The sequence below is a fragment of the Lipotes vexillifer genome, unplaced genomic scaffold (assembly GCF_000442215.2).
Source record: "Lipotes vexillifer unplaced genomic scaffold, Lipotes_vexillifer_v1.1 scaffold740, whole genome shotgun sequence".
In the NCBI taxonomy this organism is placed as follows: Eukaryota; Metazoa; Chordata; class Mammalia; order Artiodactyla; family Lipotidae; genus Lipotes; species Lipotes vexillifer.
The window spans coordinates 361,301-375,403 of NW_006778610.1; the positions used below are offsets into that span (position 1 = coordinate 361,301).

At 38.7% G+C, this 14,103-nt stretch overlaps 1 protein-coding gene across 4 annotated transcripts in view; it reads right to left on the reverse strand.

Annotated features, from left to right (window-relative positions):
• Positions 1-14,103, reverse strand: part of VCAN (versican) — a 114,988-nt gene that overhangs the window by 82,822 nt on the left and 18,063 nt on the right. For all 4 annotated transcript variants that reach the window (XM_007451706.1, XM_007451705.1, XM_007451704.1 and 1 more), the window contains exons 3-5: positions 8,374-8,751; positions 5,072-5,246; positions 4,860-4,987 (exon numbers count right to left, since the gene is read on the reverse strand). In XM_007451706.1, coding sequence (XP_007451768.1) covers positions 4,860-4,987; positions 5,072-5,246; positions 8,374-8,751 — 681 coding nt within the window. The remainder of the gene's footprint in view (positions 1-4,859; positions 4,988-5,071; positions 5,247-8,373; positions 8,752-14,103) is intronic.

Sequence of the window (14,103 nt, forward strand, 5' to 3'; positions counted from 1 at the left end):
TGAACCAGAGTGTGCAGGAAGCTATTCTAGCTGACATGTGGCTTTTTGACTGAATAAACCCAGTTATCACTAATTCTTAAATAACTCCCATTGGTTAAGTACTCTGTAGATTACATGCTGTAAATTCCATCAAAATTAAGTCAATCTGAGAATCCACAGGCAGGAAATCACACAGTTTCCAGATTTGATATATCTGATTTTGATCCTATCAAAGACTCTAAAGAAGCTGGAACTAAGCCTTGCTCTAAGACCTGTTTAATGACATTCAGCCTTTTACCTAAATTTTTAGCTTTTCATATCTAAAGGAGCTCATTAAGAGAAAAACAAAAGGTTGTTTTTGGTTCTAGGTCAGACACAAGCATGACGTGGAGGCATTAGACAAGTCATAGAGGTGATAGAGCTATCCTGGATTTTGACATGAGGAAGCAGTAGAAAAATAAACCTGTAATTTGTGAATAGGGACAAAGGAAACGATGCCAGAGAGGACAGTTGGCTGGGAATGCAAGAAAGGGCCATGACTGTGAGAGGCTGGAAAGGAGAAAAGAGTGTCTCTAGGAAGGAATTATTTCTAAGAGACACCGCAGAAAAGAGTGAGAGGAGAAATTCAAAGAGAAAAAACTAGTATCATGGTGATCCAATTAAAAAAAAAAAAAGATGTTTAGTAAGTTTGGTGGACAAAGCTTGGCATTTTTTTCAAGTACTGTAGAAATGGTAGCATGGTGGAGACAGCCTCTGAAAGAGACAAAGTCTGGAGAAATACTGCAATTACCACCAAGTAGTTCTTGAGTAACTATGATGTGTCTATTACTGGAATAGGTTCTTCATTGTGGTTGGGAAAGTTACAGAAGATGACTATGGCCTTATATCTATCAGGAGCTTACAGAAGTTTTTCAGAAATAAAAATAACAGGTAATAGTTTGTGTCTGATGAATATAAAGCAACCAGAGAAGAATTAAACACCAGATATGTGGAACTAACTCTAAGAAAAGTGGGAGTTCAGAATCAGGAAATGTCAGTGTGAGCTGGAAGAGGCAAAGATGGACTCTTGGAGGCAGTCTGTTCATAGGCAGAGGGAAGAGTAGAATGCTGGAAAAGTGAGAGGCTTGTGCTTTCAGAGAGGATCAAAGCAGAGCTGCTGGCAGGAGGTAGCAGAGGGTCTGTGGATGACTGGTGCACATATGTGGCAACATATTGGAGAGAGGGAAACACAGTTGAATAGGTTACTCCCAAGCCAGGATTGAGGGGCTTTGCAGGTCAGGCAGAGTTAGCCTGAGGAGGAAGGCAACAGGAAATTCACACTATACAACGCTGAGTAGGGGAATGATAATGGCCATGGTGTTTATGTGCTTTGATGGTCATAAAACAGGTCCCCTGAAGAACTGTTAAAGGCTTGGGGATTATTTGTGAGATAAAACAGAAAACCAGAGATGAGACACACTAATGATTCACAGGGACGTCCCTGGTGGCACAGTGGTTAAGAATCTGCATGCCAGTGCAGGGGGCACAGGTTCGAGCCCTGGTCCGGGAAGATCCCACATGCCGTGGAGCAACTAAGCCCGTGTGCCACAACTACTGAGCCTGTGCTCTAGAGCCCCAGAGCCACAACTACTGAGCCCGCGTGCCACAACTACTGAAGTCCATGCGCCTAGAGCCCGTGGTCCGCAACAAAAGAGGCCACTGCGATGAGAAGCCCGCGCGCCGCAACGAAGAGTAGCTCCGCTTGCCCCAACTAGAGAAAAGCCCTTGCGTGGCAACGAAGACCCAGTGCAGCCAAAAAAATAATAATAAATAAATAAATTAATTTATTTATTTTAAAACAATGATTCACAAACTAGAACTGTGGGTATGGAATTCAGAAGAGAGTTCAGGGCTAGACATGCAAAACTAAAAATTATCATTTTTCTTTTTTTTTGTTTGTTTGGTGTCTCTTTGTGCCCTGTTCATCCCACAAGGCATTTGACTTATTTACATACAAAAGAGCAAAAGTGAAATTAAATGAACCAGTAAGGACATTGGAGCAATGAAAAACTGGGAAGTAGAATTGTGATGAAGCCCAGAGATGTGTGAAGTTATCCAAAGGGCAAGTGTAAAGTGATGTGAGTAGAGTGGGCACTTAGTTTGGAGGTTAATTTATTAATTCACTCATTTTATTCAACTCCATCTATGGAGCACCTACTACATGCCAAGGACATAGTGGGGATACACATGATTCCTTCCCTCCCAGAAGCCATGGTCTAGTAGGAGAGATGGAAAAATAAGCAAACATTTGCAGGAGGGTGATTATAGTCACACATTCAAAGACTGGAGATGGTAAAGGTGAGAGAGACCAACTAGGACTTAGGAAGGGGATATGGGATCAGTGTGACAGCCCATAGTACAGACACATCCATGTGCTGGGAAGCTTGTGTGAAGGTCAGGGAATTGGAATACTAGGGTGGTAGTTGTTCCAGGTGAAAGAAAAGCCAAAGGGTAGGGCTAACATGGAAAATATAGGCCAGAGAAGGAGTGGCAATAGGTTCCCAAGGTTGCCCATGTCAGGGCGTCTTGTTACTCTGCTGACACAAATTTCAGCCAGGGCTTGAATTCCTATTTATACTTCTTCTTTTATCTTTTTCTTCCAGCTGTCACGTGATAAGACAAAAAAGTTCAAATTCTGTTGTTTTGGTATAAATACTCCAACTAAAGTTATGCTATATTATACATTACAAGTTTTCAATTATCAAATATGTAGAACAATTATCCCAAGTATACATACAACTGTATGAAATACAGTTGGGTTACACTGGAGGAGAGACTGGTTTGACCAATACCAGTTGCCCTAGAAGTGGTGATGTTTATGGAGGTGGAGAGGAATTCCTGTATGACTAACAAATCCTTCTCATTGTGGTGTACACATACATCCTCAGAATGACTCTTCTGACAGAGTTCAATTTTCCCTGAACACTAGTTTTGATCCTCTGAACAGATTTTGGGAAGCCAGCTCTCAATGGGTACAATGTGGCTAGGAATCCTTGGTAGGGCTTTTACCACCAAGACCTGTCAAAAGTATCTCACACAGAATTTGTACAGGACATGGAATTTCTGGAACTTCTGCAGAAGCAGAAAGTCCTCTGGCCTTCAGAGAAGTTAGGGATTCTGCAGCCTTAGAGACTGGGGCTTCAGTATCTCCATCAGCATAAGACTGAAGAAGAGACATGCAGAGGGGCCCCTAGGTGCTCCTTCCAGGAGCATTGTAAATACTTAAGCCTGTCTTTCCATCAAGGAGTCTGGCTTGTGATGCTTATTCATATTGGGATCAAATTGGCCACAGATTTATACTTGAAAACCACATTTCAATTATATTTAGTAAAGATCTTTTAGGTAATTAGAAGTTATGTATACTTTTTCAAAAACTATCTCTGGTTTAGCTCCAGCATTATCAGTGTTCCAGAAATTTTTATAACTATCACTCTAATAGATATTATTCCAAAGGAGAACCACAGTGATAAAACAAATTCCACCTTAGTGAATCTGAATACAAATTTCCATCTTACTGAGATAGCAATAACCAAATTTATTTCCGAGAACCAGAATCCCCTACTGACCATCTCCTATTCTATGAAAAAAGTTAACTAAATTTAAAATAAAATTAAATTTAAAGGAAGGAGCTAAGCTATATCTTTCTATCTGTATCTCATAGCATGGATTTTACATATCTTTTCCCTTTGTCCTTGTAAAAAACGGAAATCGTTAATATCAAAGTTATGGTTTAGAAAACACATTTACCAGTCTTAAATAATAGTTATAATAAGAATGTTAAGATGCTAGAGAACCACACTTAGCAGCTTTCTTGGAAGCAGGCCATCCTATTCAAATTAAGGGCATTAGGCAAATATAAGCTGCTTATTTTCTAGCTTTCAGTCTCTGAGGTTGTTTTTTCAATTCATAGAATCATAGAATTTTAATGTTGGAAGGGACTATGGAAGTTATCTAGTCCTACTTCCTTATTTTACACATAAGAAAATTGAGATCATTCTTTTCTTGGGGAGCCAGCCAAAATTAAAAGTATAACTCAATGCAATACTTCTATTTATATATTTAGGCTTCTAAGATACCTGTTGCTACAAATGAAATTCCACTTCAAAAGTCACAGAAATTTCTATTCTTATAATAAAACTGCATTGTGTCCTTAGATAACATTTCCACAAGAGAACTCAAACTTGTCTCTAAGAATCTAACTCATGGTAAGTGAGAAATGATAGTGCCAGAATCAATCAGACTCTAAGCATCTCTAAAGCAAGGCTTATATCTTACTTGGCTTCATAGTCCTAACTACGAGCAGAGTACCTATCACACAGTAGGTGTTTTCTTTTAATGTGTTCATTGGTTGAATGAATGAATGACTGCTCTAAATATTAGTGTAGCAAAGTGAACACAAGGAGAAGCAAACCATGAAAATCCTTCCCGGGCTAGTTTGCCTTACTCAGCTGCACTTCGGGGTGTTTATCAGCACTTGGATTCACAGTGGTTTGTCATCACAGGATTTTACCTGAAGTTCTTACAAGAATAGGTACCACCCTTACAGGTTTCTATTCTTAATGCTCTAAAAGTGTATTGGAAACAGTCCAATGGCAGCATGACTGAAAGCAAACCTGCCATTAACTAAAGACATTTCAAACCTACATAACCATTTACACAGCCCTCGCTCTCTTTCCACTTTAATTTAAGCTTATTTCACCACAGAATCATACGGTTATTTAAACTAAATGTTGCTGTTTGGAATCCAAACAAGCATGAAGACTTGCTCTATCCCCACGTTCTCCCAGTCTTTCCTCAATTTTCTTAGGTCAAATGAAGCTATAGAAATTTGAACATCTTACCGTCCAGATGGTCCACGTAACAATACACATCATAAGTTTCATGAGTAGCACGGAGCCCATAGGTCCTGACTCCTTCCTTCCCCATCATATCTCCATAACAGCCTTCTCGGGGAGCCCGGATGGGATACCTGGGGAAATAAAGGACTAGTAGGTAGCACTTTATTCTCGCTCCAAATAGATGAATTAAACCTGGTGATCCCCAGACTGCTCACCTAACACTCTGATCAGACAGCCAGCCTGCATCACATTGCTCAAATCCATCTTCATAGGCGGCATATAGCTGCTCTGGGGTTGCTATGACAGCCCCAACATCCAAACAAGCCTTCCGTGCCATCTCAAAATTCAGAGTGTACCTGCTGGTCGCTGCCCTGTAGTGAAACACAACCCCTGCAAAGATAGCAACAAACAATTATGGGCAAGTTCAAGTCTCCCACCATACTGTGCAGTTTCTCATTGGAGTAATTCGTCAAATTACTTGCTAACTCGGTAATAACATCATGATACTTCTTTATTTTTACTTTATTTTATGTAGCATTATGCAAAATTATGGTAATCTGAGGAGCCCCAGAAATGTTGTTCACTTAGGTGTCCTATTCTGCTCCATTAGAGAGTTTCAAGAATTTTCTGTTCCCATGTAAACAATCTAAAAAAAAAAGATTTAAGCCACTAAATCCCAAATGGTGACTAGTTGTCCTAATTGCAGGTAGTATTCAGGCTATTATGGGAACCTTGGACAATTAAATGGAGTAGGTGCTGCAAGAGATGCAAAGAGTTAAGGGGGCCACAAGATCAACTTCTCCAACTTCATGCTTTTACTCAGGGCCAACTCAATAGAAGCACATGGAGCCTTCACCAGTACCACTTCCTACAAACATGAAACATTGTAATATTTATTTCCAGAGACAATATACTAAAATGGAAAAGACATTGGACTAGGTATGAGTGAGAAGGCCTGTTCCAATCCTTAACTTGCTACTTAATCATATATAAGTCTTAATTTCCCCCTTCATAAAGTATAACTAATATTGCTTAGGTTATTTGATTGATAGGAAGGTCAAATTAGATAAAGAATTTTAAAATGTCGGATAGACTGCTGTGATAAAAGTTTATCATATTCATAATTTAGGGTCTCCGCTTTGACAGGTAAGATGTATGACTTTTATCCCAAAGGAGGCCTGAAATAAAATTCTCCAGACTCCCATGGGCAGAAGCCAGGCATCCTGATATGTGCCTCAAATTCCACTTCGTTGTATTTTAGGAGTTACATAAACTAGTGGTTCTTGAACTGTGTTTCAGGACTCAAAGAATTGTCAAAGGCCTGAAGAAAGAGCAGCTGAGGGGGTGGAGCTTTGGTCCTCTTCTACTTTAGCAAGAGCATCTCCATTTTTAACTGGAATAAATATGGTGACTCATTTTCATAAAAGAGCAAAGTGAGTCAAGCAAATGTGCCTAGGAAGTCACTGGAAAATAGAAATTGGGGTAATTGGGTCTTATGGATGAGATTTTATTGAGTCATATCATTTAAGACCACTTTTTTGTTAGGCAGAATTAATTTTGGTTTCCAAGATATCTTCCACTCTCCTTTTATTCCTAGTAATTTCCTGGAGTTGACAACAAGTCTCTCTCTCTCTCTCTCTCTCTCTCTCTCTCTCTCTCTCTCTCTTTCTCTCTCTCTTACAGCCTGACTTCTAGCTATAAGACTGTCTCCCACATGCCTAGCCTTAGATTGTCTCTCTCTTCCAAAACAGGTATGTGCCAATAAAGTATCTACAGGGAACAGACTAGACATGTCATAAATAAGCACCTCTGATCAGTGTCAATACAGAAAGATCTGCAGAGGCACCAAGTAGATGCATTGACAACTAACATTCATTTTCCCATTTCTGATATTGCAAAGAAGAAACTGATCAAATGCATTTCATAAAATCTGTAGCTTTGTAGAATGACTCTAAAAGTACCAGGAAGTATATATGGTGCTATCTAGTAAGTATGAAAGATAGTTTATAATGATCTCTAAGGCTTAAGCCAGACTTTGAATGGTTTTAAATTAGTCTTATGTTGATCAAAGCTTCAAATAGCCTTCTTGGTAATTAAAAATCTTCCATGTGCCCTGAAGATTGGCAGTAAGGGGGCACAAAGGGGCCTCCTTGGGAATACCAGGCTGTATAAGTATCTGCAATTGCTGGGATAATTTGAAGACCTCATGGGGCTAAGGAGATTAAGTGGAGGATTTTCATTGTTTCAAAGGGGACAAGGGGCAAATCCACTGCTAATTCTTTAATGATGAAAATTGTAAGAAGTTGTAAACTTCTTGTGGGATTTTAAAAACATATATGTATATATAAATTTATATGCAATGTGTAGCTAACAACACCATATATATAGTGTATGTTAAATTATACAAAAAGAGGAAGAGAGAGATCAGTAGAAAAAACAATACTAAACAAACCAAAGTAAATGATAAAAAGGTTAAAAGAGCAAAGAGCTCAGGGTGTTTAGTGGATGCCTGGAAAACATAAAAATAGATTTATAGAAGGGAGCAATAGAATCTGAATGGAAAAGGATGTTCAGAAAATTAATCTGTCACATCTGAAATTCAAAATATTTCCTTTTGGCTACACAAGAAAGAGTTTTAATAAAACCCTTTGTATATATTTCTGAAAGGTAAATATTTTATAGGGAAGTGGAGGGTTGGAAGAAAAATCTGTTCCATCATGTCTGGGTATTAGAATTTTGCTTAATAACTTGCCAAAATATTTTTCTTCCAAGAGCTATGGCATTATGTGTGTACCCAATTAAAGCAATTTTTCTTTGCTTTGTCTCCTAACTTAAATTCAAATGACACACAAACCACCGCTCAACGTGGGCTAAAACTAAAATGTCTCATTGCAAGACAGTGGACAACAACCAGTGCATTGACCTTAAAAAAAATTCACTGAGTTCTTGTTTTGATCCAATTCAAATGTTTATTGAGTCCTAGCTTTTTCAAAGCACTGTGATATATACCATTGTACTTATTAGGTGCCTTATTTCTTCAATGTAAGTTAAGATATAATTTATATTTCTTAAAAGCAAATTCAAAGATTTTAATAATCATGCTAGGAGAGTGAGAAAAAGAAGGAAAGGGGTTTTTTCCTGTGTGTGTGTATGTATATATCTATATGTGTGTATGTGTATGCATGTATATGCACATATACACATATGTTAAAACAAAATGTAGAACAGCCTTTACAGTATTAAAAAATAACCACTGATAGGTCTCAATAATGAAGTAATGATTCTTGAGCTATAAACCATGTCTTGACGTATTCATTATATCTAGTATAAAGTCACCTTCCTTGATTCCTGAACAAATAACAGTTCATTTTTGGTGAAAGACATAGACTGTTGTGTTGATTAATGTTTTTCCCCTTGTCCAAACCCTGAGCAATGGCTACTTTTGAATATTGTTTCACCACACTTCTGAACCAGGTATCGTGTTATACTACCTTCTTCTAGATTCCCAAAGCCTTACCCTCCACAGCCAAAGACACTGTGTCCTGCGTGTCTTCAATCCCATACATGACGTCACAGCGGTAGAGGCCTGCATCACTGGCCAGCAGTTTGACCATGGTGAGTGAGGCATCGCCCACATCCTCGGGATGTGTAGGCACCGACACTCTCCCTTTGTAGCCCTGACCAATCTTGATATTCCCATTTTGGGCCACGAGAACAGTAGTCTCCTTTAAATCTTTTCCACTCTTGTCCAATTCAATCTTAGACCATTTGATTCGGAGAAATTCACTGGTGGTGTTGTAACTGGGTGGTAAGGTAGGCATGGTTGAAAAATGACAAGGTAGGTTGACTTTTCCAGAGAGGGAGCCCTTAACAGGTGGGCTTTTTTCCACTTTGACTAGAGGAAAGAGAAAATACTAAATTAACAAACTGAGTCTATTAAATATGTGAATGGATAAGAACCATTACAGGGGGTTGCTTACATCCTCAATATGTGAAATAATTAGAATGATTTTATATACAGAGAATAGTACACAATTTCAGTAATGTTTTATAACAAAGACAGGGATTAATAATGCTTATTTTTTATGTGCTAAAAATATGGCATTCATTTTAAAGTATTTGTAACAGTGTTTAACATGAACAAAATAAGTGATAAAATAAGGCAAGTGTAGGAAGACAAGCAATCAAGGGCAAGAGAAGACTAAAGCAATGCAGGTTTAAAAGACTGGACTAATGTTAGGAATTTAAGTCTACAGGTCAGAAGAAGAAAAATGATTAAGATAACTGCCACATTACCTTAGAGGAAATGAAAACAACTCAAAGGGGAAGTGAAAAATTTAAAACATACTTCAGTAGACTAGAACAGGGGGAAGCCCAGCACTTGAAGAACGCTCTTTGGTTCAGTGTTTGAACCAAAGACTTTCATTGTAATGAGAAATCCAGCTGCAATCACTTTGCAGTGAAACATTACCTCTAGATTATATCCTGGTGTGTGTGGGGGGGGGGGAGTTAGCGTCTGTTCACCTAACTTTCTAAACTGTTAATCTACAGAATGCCTTTCTGTTTAAGCCCTTAAACTTTTAATGAGAAAGAACATATTGACTACAATTTAATACCATTACATGCAAAAAACCCACATTCTTTCACTCTTATAGGAATCTATACCTCTCCTCTCCCTTTTCCCCCCATCTTCCAGTCTCTACTAGTTGGGTAGACAATGTGTTGGTAATAAGAATAGAAATTATCATTAGTGCACAAGGAACTCCCAGTTCATGCAAATATGATGAATAGTAATAGTAGCCTCTAGGTGGAGTGAAATAATGTTAATCAACAAAATGATATGTATCTAACACTTGGTGTATTAGTGCTTAAAGGCATTAGTAACACACATCTCAAAATGGACATGCATTAGAAATGATACAGATGCTAAGGAATGAAACTTAACTTCAAAAAGATTAGATCCCATTGGGGAGATGAAGACAACAAAAAGATATTTTGTACTTTTTTGCCAAGAAAAGGGGTCCTGAGAAGGGAAGGGGTGAAAATTTTATGAACTAAAAATCTAATTTATATTCATCATATGTTCTAGGAAATCCCATCTTCCTTCCTGAAGAATTACAGATCATTAATTCACAAATAAAAGATTGCTTTTTAAATGGAGAATAAACATCATTACCATCAACATCAATTATGATATAAATTATAAGACCCTTGGGCTTCCCGGGTGGTGCAGTGGTTGAGAGTCCGCCTGCCAATGCAGGGGACACGGGTTCGTGCCCCGGTCTGGGAAGATCCCACATGCCGCGGAGCGGCTGGGCCCGTGAGCCATGGCTGCTGAGCCTGCGCGTCCGCAGGCTGTGCCCCGCAACGGGAGAGGCCACAACAGTGAGAGGCCTGCGTACCGGTAAAAAAACAACAACAACAACAACAAAAAATTATAAGACCCTTTATGATTTCCTTTAAAATGAGTTTAAGATAAATGACTTTCAATTCCTTAATATTTATTACTAAATTACAGTTCTTTTCACAATTTTAGAGGTATAGGGGCAGATATGAGATTCACCTCTATCTATCTGATTGGGAGGTTTCTGACACTTAGAGCATTATTCAATAACTGTGCTGTAATGAAAAAGTACATTAGAACAAACTTACACCAACAGGCAATTTCCCAAGGGTTATTTATTGTTCTGGGTGTTTACAGATACAAGAAAATTAAAAGCTTCAGTTGGATGTAAATAAATATTCATGTAGAATCCAGTCTTAACAACAGGATGAACAAAAAGCTGTGTGGCCAAGTCTTTTGTGTATGAAACCTTGGGTCGTAAGGCACTGGGTGGTAACAAGAACTAAGTTTACCAAATCTAAATATTTTAAGAGAGAAATTTAGTAGTTCAGAGGATAATGTTTACTGACTATGCATGCTAAAACAAAACAAAACAAAACAAAAACTGCTATCTGCAAGAACTTGTCTGAAACTCTGATAATGCAAGAAATAAAAATGAATGCTAACAAAAATTCACTATTACTGGAGAGATTGGTTCAAGATGGTGGAGTAGAAGGACGTGCTCTCACTCCCTTACAAGAACACCAGAATCACAACTAACTGCTGAACAATTATTGACAGGAAGACACTGGAACTCACCAAAAAATATACCCCACTCCAAAGACAAAGGAGAAGACACAGTGAGATGGTAGGAGGGGAACAATCACGATAAAATCAAATCTCATAACTGCTGGGTGGGTGACTCACAAACTGGAGAACACTTATACCACAGAAGTCCACCCACTGGAGTGAAGGTTCTGAGCCCCACGTCAGGCTTTCCAAACTGGGGATCCAGCAACAGGAGGAGGAATTCTTAGAGAATCAGACTTGGAAGCCTAGTGGGATTTGATTGCAGGACTTTGACAGGACTGGGGGAAACAGACTCCACTCTTGGAGGGCACACACAAAGTAGTGTGCTCATTGGGACCCAGGGGAAGGAGCAGTGACCCCATAGGAGTCTGAACCAGACCTACCTGCTAGTGTTGGAGGGTCTCCTGCAGAGGCGGGGAGGTGGCTGTGGCTCACTGTGGGGACAAGGACACTGGCAGCAGAAGTTCTGGGAAGTCACCTTGGCATAAGCCCTCCCAGAGTCCACCATTAGCCCCACCAAAGAACCTGGGTAGGATCCAGTGTTAGGTCGCCTCAGGCCAAACAACCAACAGGGAGGGAACCAGGCCTTATCCATCAGCAGAGGAGTGGATTAAAGTTTTACTGAGCTCTGCCCACCAAAGCAACAGCCAGCTCTACCCACAACCAGTCCCTCCCATCAGGAAACTTGCACAAGCCTCTTAGATAGCTTCATCCACCAGAGGGCAGACAGCAGAAGCAAGAACTACAATCCTGCAGCCTGTGGAACAAAAACCACATTCACAGAAAGATAGACAAGATGAAAAGGCAGAGGGCTATGTACTGGATGAAGGAAAAAGATAAAACCCAAGAAAAACAACTAAATGAAGTAGAGATGGGCAACCTTCCAGAAAAAGAATTCAGAATAACGATAGTGAAGATGATCCAGAACCTCGGAAAAAGAATGTAGGCAAAGATCGAGAAGACACAAGAAAGGTTTAAAAAAGATCTGAAGAATTAAAGAAGAAACGAACAGAGATGAACAACACAACTGAAATGAAAAATACACTACAAGGAATCAAAAGCAGAATAACTAAGGCAGAAGAACGGATAAGTGACCTGGAAGACAGAATGGTGGAATCCACTGCTGTGGAACAGATTAAAGAAAAAAGAATGAAAAGAAATGAAGACAGCCTAAGAGACCTCTGGGACAACATTAAACACAACAACATTCTCATTATAGGGGTCCCAGAAGGAGTAGAGAGAGAGAAAGGGCCCGAGAAAATATTTGAAAAGATTATAGTCAAAAACTTCCCTAACATGGAAAAGGAAATAGCCACCAAAGTCCAGGAAGTGCAGAGAGTCCCATACAGGATAAACCCAAAGAGAAACACTCCAAGACACATAGTAATCAAATTGGCAAAAATTAAAGACAAACAAAAATTACTGAAAGCAGCAAGAGAAAAATGACAAATAACATACAAGGGAACTCCCATAAGGTTAAGAGCTGATTTCTCAGCAGAAACTCTGCAAGCCAGAAGGGAGTGGCATGATATAACTAGAGTAATGAAAGGGAAGCACCTACAACCAAGATTACTCTAGCCGGCAAGGATCTCATTCAGATTCAATGGAGAAATCAAAAGCTTTACAGACAAGCAAAAGCTAAGAGAATTCAGCACCACCAAACCAGCTCTACAACAAATGCTAAAGGAACTTCTCTAAGTGGGAAACACAAGAGAAGAAAAGAACCTACAAAAACAAACCCAAAACAATTAAGAAAATGGTAATAAGAACATACATATCGATAATTACCTTAAACATGAATGGATTAAATGCTCCAACCAAAAGACACAGGCTTGCTGAATGGATACAAAAACAAGACCCATACATATGCTGTCTACAAGAGACCCACTTCAGACCTAGGGACACATACAAACTGAAAGTGAGGGGGTGGAAAACGATATTCCATGCAAATGGAAATCAAAAGAAAGCTGGAGTAGCAATACTCATATCCGATAAAACAGACTTTAAAATAAAGAATGTTATAAGAGACAAAGAAGGACACTACATAATGATCAAGGGATCAATCCAAGAAGAAGATATAACAATTATAAATATACATGCACACAGCATAGGAGCACCTCAATACATAAGGCAACTGCTAACAGCTCTAAAAGAGGAAATTGACAGTAACACAATAATAGTGGGGGACTTTAACACCTCACTTACACCAATGGACAGATCATCCAAAATGAAATTAAATAAGGAAACAGAAGCTTTGAATGACACAATAGACCAGATAGGTTTAATTGATATTTATAGGACATTCCATCCAAAAACAGCAGTTTACACTTTCTTCTCAAGTCCACACGGAACATTCTCCAGGATAGATCACATCTTGGGTCACAAATCAAGCCTCAGTAAATTTAAGAAAATTGAAATCATATCAAGCATGTTTTCTGACCACAACACTATGAGATGAGAAATGAATTACAGGGAAAAAAACGTAAAAAAACAAACACATGGAGGCTAAACAATACGTTACTAAATAACCAAGAGATCACTTAAGAAATCAAAGAGGAAATCAGAAAATACCTAGAAACAAATGACAATGAAAACACGACGACCCAAAACCTATGGGATGCAGCAAAAGCAGTTCTAAGAGGGAAGTTTATAGTTATACAAGCCTACCTCAAGAAAGAAGAAAAATTCCAAATAAACAATCTAAGCTTACACCTAAAGGAAGTAGAGAAAGAAGAACAAACAAAACCCGAAGTTAGCAGAAGGAAAGAAATCATAAAGATCAGAGCAGAAATAAATGAAATAGAAACAAAGAAAACAATAGCAAAGATCAATAAACTAAAAGCTGGTTCTTTGAGAAGATAAACAAAATTGATAAACCTTTACCCAGACTCATCAAGAAAAAGAGGGAGAGGACTCAAATCAATAAAATTATAAATGAAAAAGGAGAAGTCACAACAGACACTGCAGAAATACAAAGCATCCTAAGAGACTACTACAAGCAACTCTATGCCAATAAAATGGACAACCTGGAAGAAATGGACAAATTCTTAGAAAGGTATAACCTTTCATGACTGAGCCAGGAAGACATAGAAAATATGAACAGACCAATCACAA